This window comes from Scyliorhinus canicula, chromosome 10 (assembly GCF_902713615.1).
Source record: "Scyliorhinus canicula chromosome 10, sScyCan1.1, whole genome shotgun sequence".
NCBI classification, from domain to species: domain Eukaryota; kingdom Metazoa; phylum Chordata; class Chondrichthyes; order Carcharhiniformes; family Scyliorhinidae; genus Scyliorhinus; species Scyliorhinus canicula.
The window spans coordinates 180,374,723-180,400,292 of NC_052155.1; the positions used below are offsets into that span (position 1 = coordinate 180,374,723).

A 25,570-nucleotide genomic window follows, 5' to 3' on the forward strand; every position below is an offset into this window, starting at 1 on the left:
TCAAAGTATTCAAAGAAAATGGCAATTTTATTCATGTCCTTGTGATATTTCTCTAAAGTGGCTAACAGCAGCATCCTAGAAATGAATCTTCAATTACTGGAGACTGCAGGATGGTCCTCGGATGTTGGCAACACAACTCCTGTACTTTGAACATTGTTTGATATTGCAAGTTCTTAAATTTGGAAGCAAGCATCCATTTTTTAGTCAGAACTGTCAACGCCTGGATGTGCCTTATGAAGAAACATCTGTTCGAAAGCTGACAATTTTCAGTGGGTTAGATATGCAAAATTAATGGAGCGGAAGATTAATAATAATAATCTTTATTATTGTCACAAGTAGGCTTACATGTGAATAAACCCCGAGTCGCCACATTCCGGCACCTGTTCGGGTACACAGAGGGAGAATTCAAAATGTCCAAAGTACCTAACAGGTCTTTCGGGACTTGTGCAAGGAAACCCACACAGGCACGGGGAGAACATGCAGACTCAAGCCGGGAAGCAAACCTGGGACCCTGGAGCATGAAGCAACAGTGCAACCCGCTTTGCTACCGTGCTGCCCGGTTAGTGAATGATTTCACCCGAACTATCTAATACTCTGGCCTTGCTGAAGCCTTACCCAGAGAGTAGTGGGGGCATGGAATGCACTGCCTGTGGTAGTAGTTGAGTCGGAAAAGTTAGGGACCTTCAAGCGGCTATTGGATAGGTACTTGGATTAGGGTAGAATAATGGAGTGTAGGTTAACTTCTTAAGGGCAGCACGGTAGCATTGTGGATAGCACAATTGCTTCACAGCTCCAGGGTCCCAAGTTCGATTTCGACTTGGGTCACTGTCTGTGTGGAGTCTGCACATCCTCCCCGTGACTGCGTGGGTTTCCTCCGGGTACTCCGGTTTCCTCCCACAGTCCAAAGATGTGCAGGTTGGGTGGATTGGCCATGAAAAATTGTCCAAAATTCTATGATTAGCCTAGGACAAAAGTTCGGCGCAACATCGTGGGCCGAAGGGCCTGTTCTGTGCTGTATTTCTCTACTCTACTCTACTTAACCGGGAGCGCTCACCTCTGCTGCCTCACAGTTTGCAGGGGTTGGTCTGATCAATCCTGACTGCAAAATGACCTTCCTTCGCGGAGTTCCCCTTACCCTGCGTCATCTGAGGAAAAATGATCTTCTGATCCCCACATTAGCTGACGTTAACCAGCCTGAGTCCAAAAAAAAAAGCGAAGATGACTAGACTCAAGTGTGTCAGACATAACGTCAAGTTCCACTGAGCGGACTCTGAAGTGAATCTGTGCTGAGAGGTTCAATTGATGGCTCACAGTTCAGAAGGTTTCCACAGGCAGCTGTGGAATTTATAATTTGTGCCAACATCAGGGAAACCCTCCAAAACAATAACCCTTGAAAGAGGTTCCTCTTCCATTTAGGTCAGGACCATGAGTCATAAATTCTAACACTGTCACTGTTGAGCAATAGGCGTTTGAAAGATTTCCATAAAGTATGAACTTTCTTCATCGCCGAGACTTCAACCGCACCAAAAGAAAAATGCTTTTGTTATGACAAACCTTTCGCCTGGTTCCAACTCAATCACCGCTGCCATCAGAACTGCGCAGCTCAAGCCAGGATAAGATTAACCCCCGACAGAATTAATTTGATGCTCTCCAGGTGTGTCCCTCAAATATCATTTACAATCGTCGTGCTGTCAGCCCATGCTGGTTACTTTTTAAAGTCTTTATTGAAAAAAAAGGAACCGCATTGCGTACAGGGGATTTATATTGACGTAGAAGTGATGGCTTTTTAATTCGTGTGATGTGTTCATTTGCAAATCGTTATTTTGAACCTTCCCTCTGTAAAGGTCTGGAAAAAGCTGCAAAACTCGAGAGTGCACTGCAATGGTGTCAGCCAGCTGGAACGCCAAAGACCATGATCGCAACCTGGCCCCAAAGTAAGTGTGTACTTGGTCTGTTTCCAGACTAATAGGAAACTGTCCTTGCCGGGAGAAAAAACAAATAAAATACACTTTACTTTGATGCCTCATAGCAAGGGCATTCTTGCAGGAATATCACCCAGCAGAGGACATCCTTTTGCACAACTGAAGCATTGCTTTCTTGGTGTCAACTTTTTTTTCGGCGATAGCACACCCGTCTCCAAGCCGGGGAGGGCAGTCATGGATTCGAGCTTCACTCCAGCCTCTTCACTTCAGCACAGCACCGAAGGAGTGCCGCGCTGTTGGGGGTGGCGTCTTTCGGATGAGGCGTCCAACTGAGGCCCCGTCTGCCCTGTCAGCTGGACGCATAGGATCCCATGACAATATTGGAAGAAGAATCAGGGATTTCTCCCACTATCCAAGCCAACAATTATCCTCCAACAAAAAAAGCACTAAAACAGATGGTCTGCTCATTCATTTCACTGCTGCTTATGAGAGTTTGCTGCACACATTGGCTGCCACGTTTCCCTGTGTTACAGCAGTGACTATGCGTCAAAAGTATTTCAATGGCTATGAAGAGCTGTGCGATGTCCTGAGGTCAGCAAAGGTGTTATGTAAATGTAGGTTCTTTCCTCACTCTGTGCACCTTTAGACAATCATGTAAATTACAGTTTCCAAAGCAAGCACAATATATAAATGGAAACTACGATAAATTGGGACCAGAAACTTACATTCACAGTGCTTATTTTTTTGGGATAAAAACATTAGCTGAGAGAGGACAAGGATCAATTGTTTAACAAATGAATAAAAACAATATATTTAAAATTGCTTAAGTTCCATTTGCGAATTCATGCTTACAGAAGCCTACAAATCCAAAACAGATACTTACTTAAGCCAATTACCAATCTGAAAGTATTCAGAAAGCAGCTGTGTAAATAGAATGTCCTCCTCATTTGTTTTAATGGCTGTTTGCTCCTTAATCAGTCACATAATACCGAATATCATGGCTGATCCCTTTGGCCTTCAATAGAGTATTTATACTTTGTCCACAAAATTTGGGGGAGGCAGGTAATTTTTTTCTACGTTTGATAACTCAATGTCTTATTTAAACATTTCTAACTCCAGTCATATATTTTATTATCCAAAAATCATCACCGAATCCAGTCTTGCAAATAAAAAACGAACTGTGGGGGGAAAATAAATTGTTCAGCCAAAGCATTTTGAAAATGTAAAGCATGAACAATTAGAGGAATATACTTCACTTCTGATAGGGTGGTTATAAAAGAACGCAACAATCGCATTAATTCCAATTCTCTTCCCGCACCTAAGGCAGACTTTAAAGTTTTTCTGTGGTTAGTAATTCCAGGAACAGATCACTCGTCTGCCGCCAAGAGGCTGATAACTTGACGGGCGCCAGTCCATGTCACTCCCGCTCCGACCATTGGCGCATTTGAAAGGATTTGCAGGTTGACACGCTCGACCTGTTTTGTCCGTGTTATGAACGCACCTTCCTTGGCCATCAAGTCCTGGGGTGGGACTCGATAGGATTGCTAACCCATTGCGCCACAAGACCTGAGTCAGTTTAATCTAACCCCTTTCTCTGCAGAGAGACTTTGTTTTTTGACTGAAACGCTTATTTGCATCAATGAGTTTCCATCCTGTTAAAGGTAGGAGTCTGATAACAAGCACACTTCGACATACCTGCTGCCTTTTCCACAAAGATGACCTTTGACTCTGCGAGGAAGTTGTGACCGTTTAAAATCATCATCTTCCCACCGATCACGGGATATCTATCAACGCTTTGCTTTTCAATCAGTGGCAACTCTTGTGCGGATCTTTGGGCTGAGACAAAGGAATAGACAAACCATCATATGCATAGGGTCTACAATTTCCAGGTGATCAATTGTGTATTACAGTATTGTCTAGTCAGCATACAGCAATAAGGTGCAATTCTTAATGAAAATGAAAATCGCTTATTGTCACGCGTAGACTTCAATGAAGTTACTGTGAAAAGCCCCTAGTCGCCACATTCCGGCGCCTGTCCGGGGAGGCTGGTACGGGAATCGAACCGTGCTGCTGGCCTGCTTGGTCTGCTTTAAAAGCCAGCGATTTAGCCTGGTGAGCTAAACCAGCCCCCTAATGCGCTCGTTTGATCAATCCAACCATGAACTACACAGGCCGAATGAATTAGGCAGTCATTTGTAACTCAAATACAGTATTGGGGAGAAAAATTAAAATTAAAATTTCAACAATAGCGTTTGCAAACTAATCACTCGGATCAGCAAATGGATATAAAGTGCTTGAGTCTCACTCTCAATTTAGAATGATAATCCAGCCCTTAACTCAGGTAGCTGCACTGTAACCATGCTTAAATATCTATTCTTTTACTTTTAGTGTGTCAAAGGCGCTTATAAATCCCTCCATCCCATTTTACCTCTTCACACCAGCAATGCAAATAGTTTTAAATCAAATGTTTTGAATGTCTTTATTCCCCAATTTAAGTGATCCCTGGCAAAAAGCTCACCATCTGTTACTATACTGCAGAATTGACCGGAATCAAAATGGGCGGGGTTCTCCCATTCGGCGGCAGAGTGTCCACGCCATTGGAAACGCCGTCGCGTTTCACAACGACGTGAACGGGCCGCTGGAAGTACCGATTCTGGCCCCTACAGGGAGCCAGCACGGCACTGGAGCAGTTCACGCCGCTCCAGCCTCCCATCCCGGCGCGAACTGTGCACTGCGGGATCAGCACATGCGCAGTGGCACCGGCGACAATGAGGACATGCGCAGTGGAGCTGGCGCCAACCTACGCATTCGCGGTGGTCTCCCTCAACGTGCCAGGCCCGACGTGACAGGGCGCGGGAGTTCAGGGGCCGGCGCGTACGAAAATAAGCCCGAGGAGCGAGAGGCCGGCTCGCCGATCAGTGGGCCCCGATCGCGGGCCAGGCCCCATCGGAGGCCCCCCCCATCCCCCACCACAGGCAGCCCCCCCCCCCCCCCCCCCCCGGACCCTGCGCTCAGAGTTCCCGCTGGCTTAGAGCAGGTGTGGACGGTGCCGGCGTGACTCTGCCTTTTTAGAGAGGCCGCACGGCCCATTCGGGCCGGATGGTGGGGCGAGGGGGGGGGGGGGGGGGAGGGGGGGGTGCCATCGCGACAGGGCCAGAAAATCCTGATCTATGACTTTGGTTCAGATTGTCTGCAAGCGGAACCAGATGTAATAAGGGAAAATGGGGCTTTTGATTGGCAGATGATATTTAATATACATAAATATTGTATGATAAACCGAGACAGGATTAACGTCAAGTGTATGGATAGAGGCTGTTGAAGGCGAAAAAGGCCCAGGTGTCATATTCCATGAGTTCCTAAAGGTCCGCGCAAGAGTCACAAGGTAAAAAATGGTAGAATATGAAGTATCACTATCATTAAGATCTCGGCTGGTCCGATTTTGGTCTCAACTCCACTTTCCTGGCCCCCCACAACGCTTGACTCACTTGTCTATCAAAAATCTGTCTATCTCTGCCTTGAATAAATCCAATGATCCAGTCTCCACCATTCTCAGGGAAAGAGAATTTCACAGACCAACAACCCTCAGAGAAAAAAACAATTATTCTCCTCATCTCAGTCTGAAAAGGGAGACCACCCATTTCAAAACTGTGATCCCTACTTCTAGTCTCCTGCACAAGATCCTCCCAGCATCTACCCTGTCAAGCCCCCTCAGGATCAATATATGTTTCAATAAGATTACCACTCATTGCTCTATCCTCCAATGGGTATAGCCTCAACCTATTCAACCATTCTTCAAAGGAAAAGCCTTTCATCCGAGGAATGAGTTGAGTAGACATTCTCTGTATTGCGTCTGACATGATTATGGGCACGATTTTACTAAAATGGAACAAAGTCCCATAGCGAGCTCCATTTTTAAATGGTGTCCTGATCTCGGAGGCCCCTAACGCAATGCTAGATGACCCCCCCCCCCCCCCCCCCCCGGGCCCCGCACACCCCCTCAACACCCGTGCAGGACACCCAAGCCTAATCACCAACACACAAAAGTGCAGCTTGGCAGTACCAACCTGAACCCTGGCACTGCCCATGCCAGCTGACACTGCCAGGATGCCAGTGCCTGGGTTTCCAGGTGTCACCAGCAGTGGCAGGGTGCCACACTGCCCAAAGGACATGCACCTGGGAGCCTCCAATCCCCTGGGAGACCCCTACAAGTGCCGTTCCATCTGCTCCCCATTTCTGGAGACCAGTACTGACCATTACTCACCCCAGGTCTCCCTGAGGCAAAGAAGATAGATCCCACACCTCAGGTACCTTGGTAATCTGCACATTACAGTGAGACTAGTAGTCCCGTTATAATATGCTGAATTGCTAACCAGTGATTGCGCCCAAAATGGGTGGGATATACATCACAACATCTCGCGAGATCACGTTAGATCTCACAAGGTGTTGCAAGTCGGGTAGATCCCGGGAGCAGGTCTCCCGGCTACTATTGGCGATGCTGCATCGCGGCGAGCTTCTTTTCAGGCCCAGAGTGGCCACAAAATCGCGCCCTATCGTTTTTCAAATAAGGAGACCAAAACTGTGCACAATAGTCCATCTGTGGTCTCACCAATGCCCTGTACAGCTGCAGCAAAACATCTGTGGTAAACCTGGCAGGACCTGGGTTTTAGGCCCAATAAAATTGGACATTTTGAATCAAACTGCAGTCAATCTTAGACGGGCTGATGTGAATTCAGACTTGACCAAAGTCAAATGCAGAACACACAGGCAAAATGCCAGGACATGCCTGGACCTGCCCCGTCAATCACCCACCAGGAGGTAATCGGCTCCATTTATATCAATCGATTTGTTTTGAGTTGCCCAGATCGAGCCAGACTTTCTGGCACCCAGAGTTCCTGCCTTTACCATATCTGACAACAGCAAGCAACACCACCAGAGATGGACATCTGGGGATGGGCCCCGGTGGCAGGTCAAGCTGCCATCATCCAATCCATTGGGTGTTGGGACCCCCTCCTGGGGCCTCATTGGCCGAAAGCCAGAGAGGTTTCTGGAAAGGTGCGAAGGGAGTGGGATAACGAGGGACACCCAAGACACACCCCGGCAAAGACTGGATGTGGAGGTGAAGTTGACCATCTGGAAGACTGACCAGAGAAGGAATGAATTAATGAAATGAATGAAAATTGCTTATTGTCACAAGTCGGCTTCAAATGATGTTACTGTGACAAGCCCCTAGTCGCCACATTCCGGCACCGGTTCGGGGAGGCTGGTAGGGGAATTGAACCTGAGAGAATCGGACCCACGGCTCAACAGAGTCCATCGATACAGGTAGTATAATGAATCTTGGCAATCTTTAGTGTATGGTTTGGGGTTAATTTAAGGGTAAATACTGTTGTTGTTCAGTAAAATTGGTTCGACTTGATACTTGCGTTGTTTTCCTCGCTAATAACATTTATTCGAAAGAAAACTTTGATTAATTACACTGGTTAAACTATCTGAGGTTATCCAGATACAGCACTTCCCTACCTTTATATTCCATTAAGAAGAGAAATTTTACGTAACTCTGCTGGCTTGCTGCCTGGCATGGTGCAGAGCCAAAGCCACCAGTTATGTTCCAGATTCTATCACGGGTCAGTAGCGAAATGAGATTGACGTCAAGCACTGGAAATGGAGTGGAGCCATTGACCTTAACAGCTCCGGGGCTAGGAAGGGAAAACACAGTCATGGTTTCCATTGCTAAATGGTACCCTGCTGGGAAGCGTGCGTTTGTAGACAGAATCACCTTGCCCAGTTGCACTCAAACTCATGAGTGAGCAATCCGGAGTGGCAGACACTGGGAGGAGGAAGGACATTGAAGGGGATTGAGATATTTAAACAAGAAAGCTGTAAGGTAGTTGGAGATGGATAACCTCGATGCTGGTGCCTGGTGTCACAGCCTTGTTCAAAGTTTTTTTTTCTATCAGCAGCTTTTGTGGACAGAAAATATAGACAACCAATTTCCTTCGTTAATCTCACACGCTGTGCAGCAATGTCATGCACCGTGGTGGTATTATGCAGACATAGCTGCTGACAGGTTCAGCTTCACCAGCCTATCTGGAGGAAGTGGTAAGGTTACAATTCTTACAACAAGCAATGCAATTGGGACAATTGGCACAAACTTTTTAATTTTGCAAGTCTTCTAAACTCTATTAACGCATTTTTAAAAATTCAATGCTTTCACGGGATGTGGCTGTCGCTGCATATATTGCCAATTCCTAATTGCCCTTGATAAGGTGGTGGTCAGCCACCTTCTTGAACCGCCACAGTCCATGTTCATAAGTTCATAAGATATAGGAGCAGAATTAGGCCATTTGGCCCATCAATTCTGCTCCGCCATGCAATCGTGGCTGATCTCATCCTGGCCTTAACTCCACCGCCCTGCCCATTCTCCATAACCCTTCTACCCCCATTACCAATTAAAAATCTGGTTCATTCCTCCTCCTTAAATTTACTCACTGTCCCAGCATCCACCTTGCTCTGGGCTAGTGAATTCCACAGATTCACAACCCTTTGCGAGAAGTAGTTTCTCCTCAACTCTGTTTTAAATTTGCCACCTCTTATCCTAAGACTATGACCTCTTGTTCTAGAATGCCCCACAAGAGGAAGCATCAGCCCCACACCACTCTATCCAGACCTTTTATCACCTCAGTTTGGTCTCCCCTCATTCTTCCAAACTCTAGAGATCATGTGCCTAAACTGTTCAATACGAAAAAACCCTCATCTCTGGAACCAACCGAATGAACCTCCTCTGAACTGCCTCCAATGTCACTACATCTTTCCTCAAATAAGGGGGCCAAAACTGTGCACAATACTCCAGGTGTGGTCTCACCAATTCCTTGTATAGTTGTAACAAAACCTCCTTACCTTGATACTCTATTCCTTTAGCTATAAATGCCAACATTCCATTTGCTTTCTTTATTATCTGCTGTACCTGTATATGTTTAATTTAGCTAAAGCGATATGTGAATTATACTTACAGCACTCAATAGGGTTCGATGAAGCCTGCAGAGAGACAGTTCTACCGTTGGGTTGTGGAATATGTACACGAAAGACCAGCCTCACTCTTGTATTCTTCCTCCCAATGTCCGTCTCGCCTTTTCTCAGCTCAATATCAGAATTCCTAAGTTTGAGTATCCCAGCACAATCAATACTGTCGGATGACAAAAAATTTTTTTACGATTATAAGGACATGTTTTTACAGAGGTCGAGTTGGACTAACTGAAGCAAAAGGAAGTAATAAAGGCACAACCATTGGACAAACAGCTGCAGCTAAATTTCATTCAGATAATGCTTAAATAAGTAGAACACGAAACAAGGAAATGTTGTTTGATGGGAGGTTTAAGGGTGCACTGCAGAAGATTGAGTATCTCTATGAGAACTCAGCACAATCAAAACTTGTGCAACAATCAGGTTCCAGGGAAGAACAGTATAATAGTGATATCTGGCGATGGTGACATAGTGTGGACACGCAGCAACCCTTGCAGTTTTCTATTTTGTGTGGAGATAGGAAGAGAAGTAGGCTTTTCGCCCCTCAAGACAGTTTCGCCATTCAGTGAGATCATGGCTTTTTAAAAAATTCATTCATGGGATGTGGACATCGCTGGCTCGGCCAACGTGCATCACACATTCCTAATTGCCCTTGAGAAGGTGTTGGTGGTTTCTGGACCGCTGAAGGCCAAATTCTATGAATAGCTACAGTGATGTTAGGGAGGGAGTTCCAGGATTTTGAACCCAGCAACAGTGAAGGAATGGCGATATGGTTCCACGTCAGGATGGTGTGCAACCTGGAGATGAATTTGCAGGTGGTGATGTTCCCAAGCATCTGCTGCCCACGTCCTCATGGTGGTCGAGAACACGGGCTTGGAAGGTGTCAACCACACCAGTCAATATTCCCACATTAAACTGCCACATCCAGCAATGGGATAATGACCGGATTCCTTGGACTTAGAGATGCTAGTTGAGTATCGAACAGGACACCAGAAGAACTCATCTGTTCTTCACCAGTGCAATGAGATCATTTGCATCCACCTCGGTGTTGGGGGGCAGACAGGGCCTCAGTTTAACATCACTTGCCAAAGATGACAAACCTCTGGCAGTGCAGCACTACCTCAGTACCACACCGCAGTGTCCGTCTGGACATTGTGCTGAGGCGTCTGTGGACCTGAACCCCACAACCTTCAAACTCAGAGGCAAGCACTCTGGGCCACGGCTGACAGGTACAGGATTTTCTGTTCACTATCTGGAGGGCAAACTCGGAAACATCAGAGAAATACAAAGGTCAGCGAAAATCACCACTCAGATTGCCTTCTGCTGACTGTAGAATATTCCAGATAGGTGGCGGAACTCCCCCCCCCCTCCCCCCCCCCCCCCCCCCCCCCCAACCTCGTGGCGTGGTTTCCAATGGCGGAGGCAGGGTGTTCTGGTCATGCCGATGATGTCTATGGAGTTTTGCATAGCTCGCACCCTTTGCCGCTGGAGAACCACTGCAGGGGGGTGAGGGGTCGCGGGGGGGGTCACCATCGGCAGCACCCAAAGGTCAGGCTGGAAAATTCAGCCCAATGTATTACTCCCAAAGACAATTAGATATATAAAAGTAACCTTTACATTTAATGTTTCGGTTATGCGTCAGGGTCCACCGTTGGAGTGTGTGAATGATACAACGTGGGCTGAGGAAAGGGGAGAGTTATTTTACTTTCAAAACTTCCGTGAGCATTTTACCTCACAGCGGTAACGGCGTAACCTCCTAGGTTATCGAGAAACCTGTGAGCAGGGGACTTTTCTTTTCTTTTGGAATGTAGGTGCTCGAAAGGAGACTTACTTTGCGCGCATGTTGTTTTCCGGCAGCAGGGGAATCTCCAGCACCTTGGTGTTGTTGATGATGCTCTCGTGGCTGTTGGTGGAAACGGTCTTCCCGGTGATTCGATGGACCTGGTAGAAGGCATGTGGTCGCAGCAGGCGATCGTCTGCTGTCCCAATGAACAGCTGGAGAGTGAGAGGTTCGCTTTCCATGTAGCCATGGAGCTGGCAACAGAACAGAAAGAGTCTCGCTAGACATGGTGCAACACACAGCGCTAAAGACCAATCTATTGCTTTTTTGTAGCTCGGAGCCAAAGCCAGGCAAGAAAATTATTGGCAGCTGCTCAGCGTGTCACATTTTATAGTAACCACAACATAAAAGTATATTTAGCCCTTTTCTGATTAGAGTAAGTTTTTGCTAATCACTTTACTTCGCAGTTCCAGCCGCGACATTCAGCCAGCTGTGGAGTAGTTTGCCAAAGGACCCGAACAGAAATGACTGGCTTTCACTAAATCGTTTCAAAAGATGCACCTCAGGGCAGCACGGTGGCGCAGTGGGTTAGCACTGCTGCCTCACGGCGCCGAGGTCCCAGGTTCGATCCCGGCTCTGGGTCACTGTCCGTGTGGAGTTTGCACATTCTGCCCGTGTTTGCTTGGGTTTTGCTCCCACAACCCAAAGGCTGTGCGGGGTAGGTGGATTGGCCACGCTAAATTGCCCCTTAATTGGAAAGAAAAATGAAGTGGACACTATAAATTTTTTTTAAAATGATGCACCTCCTGCAACCTCATACTGGTCTATTCATTCCAACACGTAGTGTATATCTTAAACCTGCTGCACGCCTGATTAAGGCACTTAAAATTGTCAGATGTGACTCGGTTGGTAGCATTTCCACTGCTGAGTCAATGGGTTATGGGTTCAGGTCCTACTCCGGGATTTGGGCGCAACAATCTAGGTCGACACTTCAGTGCAGGACAAAGAGACTACAGCAATGTTGGAGGTGCTGCCATTAAGCTGAGATGTCAAACCCATGTCAGCCTTCTCATTTGAAAGATCCCAGCACACAAGAAGAGAAAGTTATCCTTGGCGACCTGTTCAATAGATCTCCCACAATCAACATCACAAAAACAGATTCTTTTTTCTTTGCATTATTATTTGTGGGAGCTTGCAGTGTGCAAATTGGCTACTGTGTTTCCTACAACCATGATTACACTTCAGTAAGTACTGCATTGACTGCATTGGGATGTCTGCAGGGTGTGAAAGGCAAGACCTCAATTTTATGGAGCGTCTGTTACAAATAGAAGTTCAAGTATCCTAATGAACAACTCAATAATTATGCTTTGCATCGCTGCAATAAATAAATTATTAGTAGTTGCTTGGTAGTATAGAACTTGAATATTGCTGTTGTTGGCACATGATGTTGAAGCTTTTCATATTGTGTTTATCAAGGCAATTTGCAAAGATACCAAATGTAGAGGGAACAACAGTTTATACTTTCATAAGAAGAAAGTGCTGATCAGTTGTCAAGTAGACACTTGCCACTCTATCAGCACTTTCTCCTCAATCGGTATAAGTAGTTGTTTCCTTTTCATTAGGTCGTCTTGCAAATTGTCCTAAAGATACAACAACATGTTTACTTTTTCAGCAGTACTCAAATTATTACTCATGACGCTGAAACATTTACAATGCTGTAAATTCGCCCAGGCTTCAAATCATTCATTTTTGTAGATGTCATTCTCAGAATGTGGTCATCGCTGGCAGGGCTAGTATTTCTTGTCCATCCCTAATTTTCCTTGAAAAAGTAGCAGAGACTTTTTTTTTGACTGATCCACCTTGTGAACTACCCACAGTACCGTTAGGGAGGAATCTCCAGGTCCTTGACCCAGCAACAATGAAGGAACAAACAATACGTAAACAAGTTGAGGTAGTGTGCGACTTGAAGGGGATGAGGTTCCAATGCACCACCACTTAGAGCTGGTGGAGATTTCAGGCTTGGAAGCTGCTGTCGCCCAGATTTTGGCAACTTGCAGGCAGGTGATAGGAAGAAAAATTCAAGCATTGCTAAAAAGTTGAGAATCCAAAGATAATAGCCAGTTGCAATTCCCCACCATAATTAATTGATTCTGATTGGGAAAATAACATTGGTAATGTGTCAATGAGGCAGAGAATTGCATCAGGGAACGGCCTGTTTTAATGATCAGATGGAGTAAATCTTCATGGACCCTGCTACTGAGCACACTGAACTATATGGCCTAAGCTCTGGGATTCCAAACCAAAACTTCACCACCCGTTTCTACTCCTTTTGGTTACCTGTCCTAATATCTCCTCTCTGTGACTCGGTGTCAAGACATGTTTGAGCAGATGAAGTGCTCTGGCATGTTTTGCTACATTGAAAGTGCTTCTTCAATGCAGCTTGTTGTTATTGTGACTTGGGGAGGAGGCGAGTGTGGGAGTAATGGTTAACCAAGTGCTAATGACTAAACGCGCTTAGGCGAAGGCAAGATCAAATCACACGACTTAACATACGGCGCAAAAAGAAAGTACGACTATTACTGTAAATGCAGTGGAGGACATATACGAACCTGAATTGTGAAAGATATATGCAAAAAGAACAATAGTAAAAGGAACTGTTCCGAAGACAGCAGCAAGAAAATAGAGTTATGCAAATTACATTCAACACGACATGTTGGGAGACAGAAATGACAGCAGGAAATGATTTCCAAGATCCAGGCAAATGAGTCAGAATCCGTTCTGCGCCAAAGGCAAATTAGCATGCAATAGGAAAGTGTAGACTTGGAGAGGTGCTAGACCCAGAGGTTGCAGGAGCAAGCTACTTGTGAGGAAAGCTTGAAAAATCCAGGCCAGGATTCTCTGTTCCGAAGTCTAAGTGCTCCCGCCAGCAGACAATTGGGACTGGTTTCCGCTGGCGCAGGAAGCATCCTCGACGTGCTATTCTATGGCACTTGGAAAAGGTTTTTTTGGGAAATCGGGTTTTCTTACATACTGACTTACTGCTTAAAGGATTTGGGAGTTAAGTTGAACACGTTTTAACTTCATTATGGGAAAGCGTTAACCTTTATAGAATGAACAGGCACCTGAGAGTGGCAACTAGGGGATTTTCACAGAAACTTCATTGCACTGCCGACTTGTGACAATAATAAAGATTATTATTATCAGTATTAATGGGTTTACTGGCTGCAGATGGGGAGAGGAGCCAAGGGAGCCGCTTCCCAAGGAAGACCCCTCACCTGAGCCCCAGCAGCCCAGCACAAGTCTTCCTGATCCCTACCTCCCAGGAACCACCCCCCCCCCCCAACACCCTGGCAACATGTGTTGAGAGAGTACCTGCCACCTTGCCACCCCTCAGACTGCAAGCCGCGCTCCTCAATACGTGCACCAATTCACGCCAGCGGAGCTCTCAGATGGCGGGGGCGGAGCATCCCACCTGGCTTGTGGATGGTGAGCCATGCCCGCCAATAAGATGCGAAACAGCTCTACTTAGCTGTTATTATGGTCCCGCCGGGTTGGGCCACAAAGCCTGACGAAGCCTGACTGGGCCGCTGGGATACTCACACTGGCTGGTGGAGCGGGTACAGAGACCCGCGACTGTTTTGCTGCCTGCGAATGCATATTTTGCCCTGCCGCGGGATTCGCTGCCCGATCGGGATTCCGCGGGGGCTGGATTCTCCACCGTCGGGATGCTCCGTTTTGCCGGCAGCCTGGAGATTTCCTGATGGCGTGGGGCTGCCCCACAATGGGAAATCTCATTGACCAGCCGGCGAAACGGAGCTGAACCAGAGATCCAGGTGGGAGGAGAATCCAGCCCCCCATCTAAGTGCCGGGGGATGGAGAATCCTGGCTCTAGTGTCTGCGGTGTGGAGGCTGGAAGACAGCACAGGGCAGTACGGTGTTTACAATGCAATTCAAATGTCTGAATCTGTATGGTATGTTGTATCAACATGCCATCGCAGTGATTGTGATCGGGCAGGTGGTGTAGCATTTGCACTTGCCACAAACCCATGAAAATCCAGGCAGCTTCTTGCCCAAACTGAAAAGTACTGCCTGTCAGTACACCAACATTCACCAGCGACTCATGAATGAATCCACAAGATGCACATACACTGGAAGGAGGCAATGAAGTGGAGAAGGAATCCGAGGATGTTGTACTAAACACGGTGTTGAAGAGTGAGCAATGGCAGGCTCTGATCGAGAGCAAGTGATTCATGGTATACATCCAATATGGTGAAGATTCCCCCTCGCTACAGGGCTTGTGTGGCGGGCTGCAGTATGCAGTGGAAGCGGGAGGGGTTGGTTTACAAACCATAGTACATTGGCTTTCAAAAACATACGTATTTACGTATGCATTTGTATTTACATTATGTCATTTATCATATGTTTTATGTTTTCATGTATGGAACGATCTGCCTGGACTGTATGCAGAACAATACTTTTCGCTGTACCTTGGTACACGTGACAATAAATCTAAATCTAAACAGGCTGGTCGTGCAGAAAGATTCCCCATTAAAGCCACCCTACGCCGTCAGGAAACCCCCGGGTGGAGGTGCTCTGCCGGCAGGAAAAGCGAATCTCAACAACTGGAGAATTCCGTCCTTGATGTGTTTCAACACAGCAGCTGATGCTGACCCGAGTAGCAACATCTCGATAAACACTACCATCAGCCACAATTAATGCCTTGATCGAAAAGACTCACATTGAAGAAGCACTTCTCACAATCTCAGCATGCCCCAAAGCACTTCACCAATCAAGTACTTTTGAAGGGTATTTACTCTTGTACTGTAGGACATTACAGTCAATGGACTACTTTTCAAGCGTTGTAACTGTTCAAAATAAGAAACGAAGCATCAATTTGTGCAAATGAAGATCCCACAATCAGGCCGAAGAGTCTTCAGTATTTTGAAACTGCTCTTCTCCAGAATAACGGCATGAGAATTCTTTCATTCACCTGACGAAGCACCTGTATAATGTCTTGTCTGAATGACTGCACCTCCCTCAACGCTGCACTGGCACAGTCTGCCTGAAATATATGCTCTGGAATGAGGAATGAATCCACAATTTTCTGACTCAGAAGTGTTCATGCTGCCATTCAACCATGGCTGACAACTGCTAGAGCATGGCATCTGCTGGGGGAACTCAGTTACAAATGGTCCCAAGCACATCCTGAGCATCTCTCGTGCATACACCCATTGCTACTCCAGAGCTTAAAAGTCCAAGATGAGATCACAACAGACTTCAACCCACCAGGATAACAATTACATCCAATTACGGAGGGAAGGACTCCTCAATGCTCAGAGAGATGAGCAAACTGGCCAAGGAAGGGCTGAGTGTGTTGCCATTTGTAGGTCTTTTTCTCTGTGGAAGACCAGGAATCATCCCGATTGTCCTCTCCAATGTGCCTTGGCATGACTCAATAGCATCGGGTTCCCACTAGCTTTATGTTGCCCCAGGATTTCCTGAGTTCAGAGGGAGGGGGAGGAAGGAGTGCTGGTGCCTCCAAAAGGTACAAACATGGGAGAGATACAATGGCAAAGTAGGGGATGGTTCCCCTCCATTTCCACCCCTTTCCTGAGTGAGGGCAAAATTTAGATTCAGAGGATCTGAGGTCGGGCAGATAGACAAGCTAAACAGGCAAGGAAACCCAATCTTTTTCAGCTTTCCTGCGAGATTTTCAGATCTGGAGGAGTGATGCTGTTATTCTTGGATTTCTGAGTCAAAGCCGGTTCATGCAATTGCAGCCCTCTCGGCCCGGCGCTGTGCTTTGCACCAGGGTGTCACAAAGAGGTGGATCTGTAAGTACAGATGAGTTAGGGTCACAGCCAGCAGAACACACAATGCAAGGACTGCTTGGAAAGGAAGCGGCTGGGTGATACAAGTGAAGCATTGGAACTACCAATTTGCAAAAGCACTCGACAGTGGTGTGACCTTTAAATGCCTAACCAGAGCATGATTTCTGGTTGTGTCAGTCTCAATCATTCTGTTGAATTCACTCGGCAGTTTGCTGTTACCTCCTACTCTACCTACCTGCCAATCTAATTATCATCAGAGTGTTCATGGAATCCAAGGACAAGATTTATGGATAAGTTATCCTCTTTCTTGTAGGACTTTCTTGGCCACTCCCCACCATTGTTTCCTCCTCGTTAAGTACGTTGGGTTCCAGTGCCAGGACAATCTGGCTTTCAAAAGAACTACAGACAACTCACAGAGGCCGATGACTCTGACTATCAATTCTCCTATCAAGTGGCAATTTCTACATTGGCAAAGCCCGCTCAACAAAAAATAGAAGAGAAGCAATGAGTCAACAATGCCTCCAAGTCAATGCTTTAAATCTTCATCAGTAGAAAAATGAAAAATAAAAAGCCAGCAGGTTTCCATCAAATGAGTGTTTACAAAATGCAGCACATTTCTGCAGTACCCCACATGCAGACAGAGAAAAAAACCTGCTGGCCTATCTCATCAACCACATAAACTCATTTGCAAAGTTGCAATTGCTTTTGTGAAGATATATATAACTATATCAAAATTCCCATCAACCCTCTTTCAAATTATGTATCAAATTATGGAACACAAAGGTCCTGGAATTTCATCGGGTTTCTACAGGTCCCCTGCCATAACAGAACCGGGCAAATGGTGGAATTTAACACCTACGGCTTTGCTGAACTAAGAAAATGAAATGAAATGAAAATTAATGAAATGAAAATCGCTTATTGTCACAAGTAGACTTCAAATAAAGTTTCTTTGAAATGCCCCTAGTCGCCACATTCCAGCACCTGTTCGGGGAGGCTGTTACGGGAATTGAACCGTGCTGCTGGCCTGCCTTGGCCTGCTTTCAAAGCCAGCGAATTAGCCCCGTGCTAAACAACCTTATGTACAAATAAACCAATGAACAGGCGAGTTTGGTTCACTTTTGTCATTGAAATGAAATGAAAGTGAAAATCGCTTATTGTCACGAGTAGGCTTCAATGAAGTTACTGTGAAAAGCCCCTAGTCGCCACATTCCGGCGCCTGTTCGGGGAGGCTGGTACGGGAATCAAACCGTGCTGCTGGCCTGCCTTGTTCTGCTTTCAAAGCCAGCGATTTAGCTCTGTGCTAAACCAGCATTGTCTCCCAATGTGAACAATTTAATTATTGACATTCATTCTGAATATTGATGATTCATTTTGTGGTTGATTCCTTTTCAGCTCTGGTGAGGGGCAATAGTGAGTGAAACTTGAGCGATAAGCGGAAAAGGTTCGAGTTGGGATTTCCCACACTCAGTTGCCACAGGGGTGCATTGGCCGGCAAATTGGTATCCGGCAACCTTCATGGCAACCACTGAAAAGAATGGTTGGGTGCTCCAAATATGCAAATTCAGATCCTAAAGCCCTGATTGATGAGCTGTTTCGAACGTATTCGGGGTGCTCCAATCTATCGCCGACCCGTTTAATGCCAATAGCTACAGTCTGATCTTGTTTGGGCCTCAGGCATCTGGAGGTCCAGCGTAATCTTTAATAATCTTTTTATTGTCACAAGCAGACTTGCATTAACACTGCAATGAAGTTACTGTGAAAATCCCCTGGTCGCCACATTCCAGCACCTGTTCGGGTACACAGAGGGAGAATTCAGAATGTCCAATTCACCTAACAGCACGTCTTTCGGGACTTGTGGGAGGAAACCGGAGCACCCGGAGGAACCCCACGCAGACACGGGGAGAACGTGCAGGCTCCGCACAGATAGTGACCCAAGCCGGGAATCGAACCTGGGGCCCTGGCGCTGTGAAGCAGCAGTGCTAGCCACTGTGCTACCGTGCTGCTCTTGTCTTTGCCATCAGCTTTGCACCCGTATTAATCCCGGGTATGGGCATTGTAAGCCACAAAATGATAAATGGTCTGGCCTCCGCTTTGGCATTGGCAAAAGCAGCCACATTGCCTCAACCTATCAGCTTTAGACCCTGGTGGGATAAACCTTTGAGAACTGTGGTTGCATTACGGCATCACATCTATAAAATATCTCAGTAAGAAGTCTTACAACACCAGGTTAAAGTCCAACAGGTTTGTTTCAAACACGAGCTTTCGGAGCACGGCTCCTTCTTCAGGTGAATCACCTGAAGAAGGAGCCGTGCTCCGAAAGCTCGTGTTTGAAACAAACCTGTTGGACTTTAACCTGGTGTTGTAAGACTTCTTACTGTGCTCACCCCAGTCCAACGCCGGCATCTCCACATCATAAAATATCTCAAGTTTGGAGTTTTCAGCGGTCAGCACAATAACTGGAACTGTTCACCTGACTGTGTCATAATTTAATTCTGCAATGTTTATGATGACTCTTTATATTCAGTGCACTTTACACACAAGTGGTACAATGGCCCCGTTCGTGAAAGCCTGCATGATGACACTGTAACTTTTGTGACTTGTCATTTTAATAATTTTTAAAAAAGTATAAAATATAATTTCTGGAAAGAAAAAATACATTTCCTATTGCTCACTCCCACCTTACCTCCATGGTGTTTTTGCTCACCTTCAGGGAATGTCTGAAAATTCCAGGGGAGCATGCACTTACCGTAAAAGCATTTGCACAAAAATTTGCTCTTTATGGTTACATACTTCGAAAATTATATTATAATAATCTTTATTGTCACAAGTAGGCTTACACCAACACTGTAATGAAGTTACTCTGAAAAGCCCCTAGTCGCCACCTTTCATTTGGAGCAATGCAGTGAGCGTCATTACTGGATTACAGGCTAGAGCTTCTTCTTGAACCAGAACGATTGGCCAATTAAAATGTCAAACCGAACCCGATTAAATACTCTGGGTTACACTTGTGATGAGAACAAAGCAGTTTTGATTTCTGTCATTCGCGTTTGAAGTCTCTTGAATTGAATTTAGACAAGGGGTGTCAAGTGAGCTCCAGGATATAGTCTCCAACCACCAAGGCAATGCATTCTTTGCTGTAGAACAGCAAATGGTGCAAAGCAAAGGTTTGAAAAATACCCGGGTAATCCCCGAGACCACCAACTTTCTAAACATTTAAAAAAATATATTTTCAATATTACCAAACAGCCAAGGGCCCCCAAGATTTAACCAGATGTTAGTACATAGAACAGTACAGCACAGAACAGGCCCTTCGGCCCTCAATGTTGTGCCGAGCAATGATCACCCCACTCAAACCCATGTATCCACCCTATACCCGTAACCCAACAACCCCCCCAACCTTACTTTTTAGGACACTATGGGCAATTTAGCATGGCCAATCCACCTAACCCGCACATCTTTGGACTGTGGGAGGAAACCGGAGGAAACCCACGCACACACGCGGGGAGGACGTGCAGACTCCACACAGACAGTGACCCAGCTGGGAATCGAACCTGGGACCCTGGAGCTGTGAAGCATTTATGCTAACCACCATGCTACCGTGCTGCCCACAATGTTGAATGACAATGATCAGGATTAGATGCTTGTGTGTGCAAGACAGAAATCTCTGGACAGGGAAGGAGAGGAAACTACAGCATAACTCTACCTGCCAGCCAGCGTCATTCTGAACAAGCTTTTGTCTCAAAGTTACACCAGGGGCTGGTTTAGCTCACTGGGCTAAATTGCTGGCTTTTAAAGCAGACCAAGCAGGCCAGCAGCACGGTTCAATTCCCGTACCAGCCTCCCCGGACAGGCGCCGGAATGTGGCAACTAGGGGCTTTTCACAGTAACTTCATTGAAGCCTACTCATGACAATAAGCGATTTTCATTTCATTTCTAGCATAATAACCTTTAAGTAAAAAGTATCGTCACATTGTCCCAGTAGGGGATTGCATGCCTGGGGCAAGGATGGGGCTAATTCAATGAAGCAATAACTCTCCAATACCGATGACCATGGATTGTCAAATTTGCCCTTAAATATTTTGAGTTAATGCACAAACAACTGCAGCGAATTTCTCCTTTCATTCAATAAAAATAAATTAGAATCAGAGTTCTCATAATAAAGAGCAGGTCAATAATAAATGCAGCATGCCAAAATGTTCATAAGAAAATGTTTTTCTGATCATCAGACTTGCATCAGGCTCCTCCATATTCTCCATTTCCTTGTCTGCTTTTGGTGGGCCTGCAGTTCAAGATACCTTCAGACCAACTTTCTGCACCACCCCGTTCTCCCCTTCACAACTGTACATGTCCAGCTGCAGTCCCAAAGGACCCCTCTCCATGAGAGACACACATTTTGGTGACTGAGGGGTGCCACTCAGCAGGTGTGGGGCAAGGCAAGGTGAGAGAACCTCCATGAATTACTGTAGCCAGTATGGGGATTGAACCCGTGCTGTTGGCATCATTCTGCATCACACTCTGGCCACCTTGCCAGCTGAGCTAAGCTGCCCCCGAACACACCTGTACAGCTTCCAGACACTGATGTGCTTAGAGACCTTTGTCTGTATTGTCCAACATTGAACCCACCAGAGAAATTCCAACAATGGAATCATTGTTTTAGCTCTGCCATGGTGTACATGGTTCTGTCATGGGGTTCATTGTATTTGCTCTCTGTTGTTACATGCGGGGTTTCTAAATTCACCTGTACAGGTGAGACCACTTCAGGAGTACTGTGTGTAGTTTTGGTCTCCAAATTAAAGGAAGGATATACTCGCATTGTATACTCGCATATACAGCGAGGGTTCATTAGATTGGTCACTGGGATGACCTGGAGTTTGGACAAAGAGGCGATCTCATTGAAATAGCCAAGGTTTTGATGGGGCTGCATTGGGTAGACGCTGAGAGATTGTTTCCACAGGTCATGGAGTCTAAAACACGGGGCACAGTAATGGGTTAAGGGACTGAGACGAGGAGAAATTTCTTCATTCAAAGGGTTGTGAGTCTTTGGAATTCTCCATCCCAGAGGGCTGTGGATGCTCCATCGTTGAACATATTTAAGGCTGGGATGGACAAAGTTTTAGTCTCTAAGGGAATCAATGGATATGGGGAACGAGCGGGAAAGTGAGAGTTGAAGCCCATGGTCAGTCATGATCGCATTGAATGGCGGAGTAGGCTCGACGAATCACATGGTCTACTCATGCTGCTATTTCTAGTGTTCTTGTGAATTTGTGACTTTTTGAAGCAAAGGGTAATCCTGGCCTCCCAGCTGACTCTTCATCCTCTCGGGACCATCGAATAATTAAGGCATTGTTGGTGCTCCCTGAATAATAGCTGTTAATGTGGTTGGAAACCTCCTGAGTGTTAGTGGAGCGGTAACCCTCTCTGTTCATGTATACTTTCGGCTTGAAGGGTTAGATTTTGCATCGTCCCGTTTAGTGGCAATATAATCGTATCGCCTTGAAAATGTGCAGGAATGATGCATCCTCCAGTGCTGTAATCTTACCAGAACATACAGAGGAATGGCAAGGTAGCCGGTCGGAGTCAGATGGCAACCCAATTAAAAAGCAAATCAGGCTAAGTTTAACATCGCTAACAGCAGACTTGCCATTGTAGGATAATAATGTGCAGCAGAGGGCACTACCAGGGCATCTGGGAGGTGTAAGAAAATGAACCTGTGAGGGAGATTGTCCAGACATCATAAATAAAACCAAAATACTGCAGATGCTGGAAATCTAAATAAAAACACAAAGTGCAGGAACTGGAGTTCCACAGAAGAGTCATAATCGGCGTGGCACGTTAACTCTGCTTCTCTCCGCTAGGGATGGAAGGAACGTTGTGGGGGGGGGTTGATGGAAATGGAGGACTTATTTCTAGAAGGGCGATTCGTGATTTTGGAGGAGTTGATGGAGAAGTTTGGGAGCCCGTGGGGGAAGGTTATTTGGTATCTGCAGGTACGGGACTTCGTGAAGACGGTATTCCTGACTCTTCCAGTGACACCGCCCCCCTCGTTGTTGGAGGGGGCGCTGTCAGTGATAGGGTGGAGGGGGTGAGGGCCACCTCGATTATCTATGGGACAATTTTGGAGGAGGATATGGCATTGTTGAAAGGGATTAACGCCAGGTGGAGGGAGAAGCTGGGGGTGGCGCCGGAGGAGGGGTTGTGGTGTGAGGTGCTGTGGAGGGTGAATGCCTCAACCTCGTGTGCGAGGCTGGGGTTGCTACAGCTAAAGGTGGTACATAGAGCGCACCTGACGGAGTCGAGGATGAGCCGATTGTTTGAGGGGATGGAGGACATTTGTGAATAATGTGGGAGGGGTCCGACCAAGCACGTACATATGTTCTGGTCCTGCCCGAGGTTGGAGAAATTCTGGAGGTCATTTTTCAGCACCATGTCGGCGATGCTGCAGGTGGATTTGGAGCCTAGTCCCCTGGGGGCCATATTTGGGGTGTCAAACTTATTGGAGCTGCAGATAGGAGCGGGGGCATGTGTTTTAGCCTTCGCCTCGTGACTGCTCGCAGGCGGATCCTGTGGGAGGTCAGTCTCTCCACCTTGTGCCTCAGTGTGTCTGCGGATCTGATGGAGTTGCGCAACTTGGAGAAGGTCAAGTTCATTTGACGGGGGGCGAGTTAGGGGTTCCACAAGAGATGGGGTCTGTTTATATCACACTTTAAAGAGCTGGTTACCGTCGGCTGCTGGGGGGGGGGGGGGGGGGGGGGGGGGGATGGCGTTTGCTCTGAGTTACTGGGGTATTGAAGGATGTGGGGCGGGCGGGGGTTGTTTGCTTTGCTTTGTTGTATATTTAAAATATAAAAATGCTGAGAAATCAACTTAAAACATTTTCAAAAAATAACTCTACTTCTCTCTACACAGATGCTGTCAGACCTGCTGAGATTTTGCAGTCATTTCTGTACCAACCATTTACTTTTAACTGTACCTGAAAAGAAAATCGATTGGAAGAGCGGGTGGAGTCAGAATGTACCTGTCACTCTGTGCACACGGTTTGATTTTAACTCTGCACGATTGGACAGGTTTTGAATGGGTTAAATTCCGACAATAATATTTTAAAACACAGCACAGATCGGCATACAATGCAACTCATTGCTCAGCACATTAAGAACCACTAATTGGCAGTGACATGTTCACAAGCTGCAAGACACTACGGATAATTACTGGAAGTTACATCAGTCCCTGAAAACATTTGAACTCCTGTTGTTATTCCATAAAAAGGATCAGCAAGTGCTATTAGCTATTAACAATGAAATTAGACAATGCCTGCTCCGTAATGCACTTCATGTTGCAATTAGAGACCTTTACTGCTTTGCCAGTCAAGTATCTTAAATGCTTCCATTCGACCCCTGACCCCGCTCATTTTACGCAAGCAATGATTCCTATTTTCTTTCCGCCGTGGCATTACTATTATCATTGACTTGTCAGAACCTCAATACAAGGCTCCTTGCCCACACCGATGTTGTTTTAAGATAAGATAAAAGCTACTTGGTTTGATTATTCACTATAGCTAAGATAATGGTTTGATTAATGATTGTAGATACTACCACCTACCAGAGAGAGACAGAGGTTTGAAGCAACGCCGGGGGTGGGGAGTCTCACAATCAAGATCCCTTTCAGATATTAAACAGTTAGAAACATAGGGCCCAATTTTAACCCATTCAAACACCATCCATAGTACAGTTCCAATCAGGCCGTCAGTACAGAGTGACAGGTGCAGCTAACATATTCTGACTCCCCTGTCCTTAGAATTGTTTTTCTTTTCAAACATGTATCCAATTATCCTTCGAATGCCATCATTGAATCAGCTTCCACCACTTTTCAGGCAATGCATTCTAGACAATCGACCGGGTCTTCCACTGGAGACAGGGGGCGGGATTCTCCGCTGGGAGAATTCTCGTTTGCTGCGAAATTGAGGGCAGCGCCGCTTTTGCGATGCTCGGTCCGCTCAAAAAACGGCTCAAAAAGGATAATTGGTGAGGTGGATTGGCCACGCTAAATTGCCCCTTTGTTTAAAGAATTGGGTACTCTAAATTTATTTTTAAGAAAAGAAAAAAAACAATCATCTTCGTTACTTCGTCAAAAAACTCAATCAGATTCAGTCAAACACGTTTAAAAGATTCACGCTGGCATTCATTCATGAGCATGTACTTCCCCTAATGCTAATTAATCTTGCCCCAAATTGCTTTTGCTGACCACAGATTTTAATAGTAAGAAGTCTTACAACACCAGGTTAAAGCCCAACAGGTTTGTTTCAAACAGGAGCTTTCGGAGCACGGCTCCTTCCTCAGCTGAGGAAGGAGCTGCGCTCCGAAAGCTCGTGTTTGAAACAAACCTGTTGGACTTTAACCTGGTGTTGTAAGACTTCTTACTGTGCTCACCCCAGTCCAACGCCGGCATCTCCACATCACAGATTTTAAAGTATGGCTCAGCTTTTTCAGATGGAGGAGTCCCGCATCCTGCTATCCGAAGAACCACTGAGTCACAGTGCCCCGCAGCCAATCTGATTAGTCGGCCGTTCTGCAGTCCCTGCGGCGACAGGACTGTCAGAGCCTAAGCCCGAGGTGTGGAGGCCCATGTAATTTCAAGCATTTAGACAGTTGTATGGGAAAGCTTGGTATAGTGGGTTTTGGGCCAAATGTGGGCAATTGGGACCTGCTTAGTGGTTAAAAACTGGACGGCATGGACAAGTTGGGCCGAAGGGCCTGTTTTCATGCTGTAAACCTCTATGACTATATATATATATTCTTTTTATGTGATGTGGGCATCCGTGGCAATGCCAGCATTTGCTGCCCATGCCTAATTGTCACAACTGAGTAGCACTCAGCCATTTCGGAGAAGAGTTAAGAGTCAACCATACTGCTAATTTTCTGGAATCACGGGCGCGATTCTCCGCACCCCCGCCGGGTGGGAGAATCGCGGGAGGGCCGGGCGAATCACGCCACGCCGCCCTGGTACCCCCCGCGATTCTCCCA

The 25,570-nt window shown here is 46.3% G+C and overlaps 1 protein-coding gene across 3 annotated transcripts in view; it reads right to left on the minus strand.

Moving 5' to 3' along the window:
• Positions 1–25,570, minus strand: part of nfatc1 (nuclear factor of activated T cells 1) — a 280,623-nt gene that overhangs the window by 195,917 nt on the left and 59,136 nt on the right. For all 3 annotated transcript variants that reach the window (XM_038810247.1, XM_038810248.1, XM_038810249.1), the window contains exons 4-6: positions 10,774–10,976; positions 8,933–9,105; positions 3,618–3,758 (exon numbers count right to left, since the gene is read on the minus strand). In XM_038810247.1, coding sequence (XP_038666175.1) covers positions 3,618–3,758; positions 8,933–9,105; positions 10,774–10,976 — 517 coding nt within the window. The remainder of the gene's footprint in view (positions 1–3,617; positions 3,759–8,932; positions 9,106–10,773; positions 10,977–25,570) is intronic.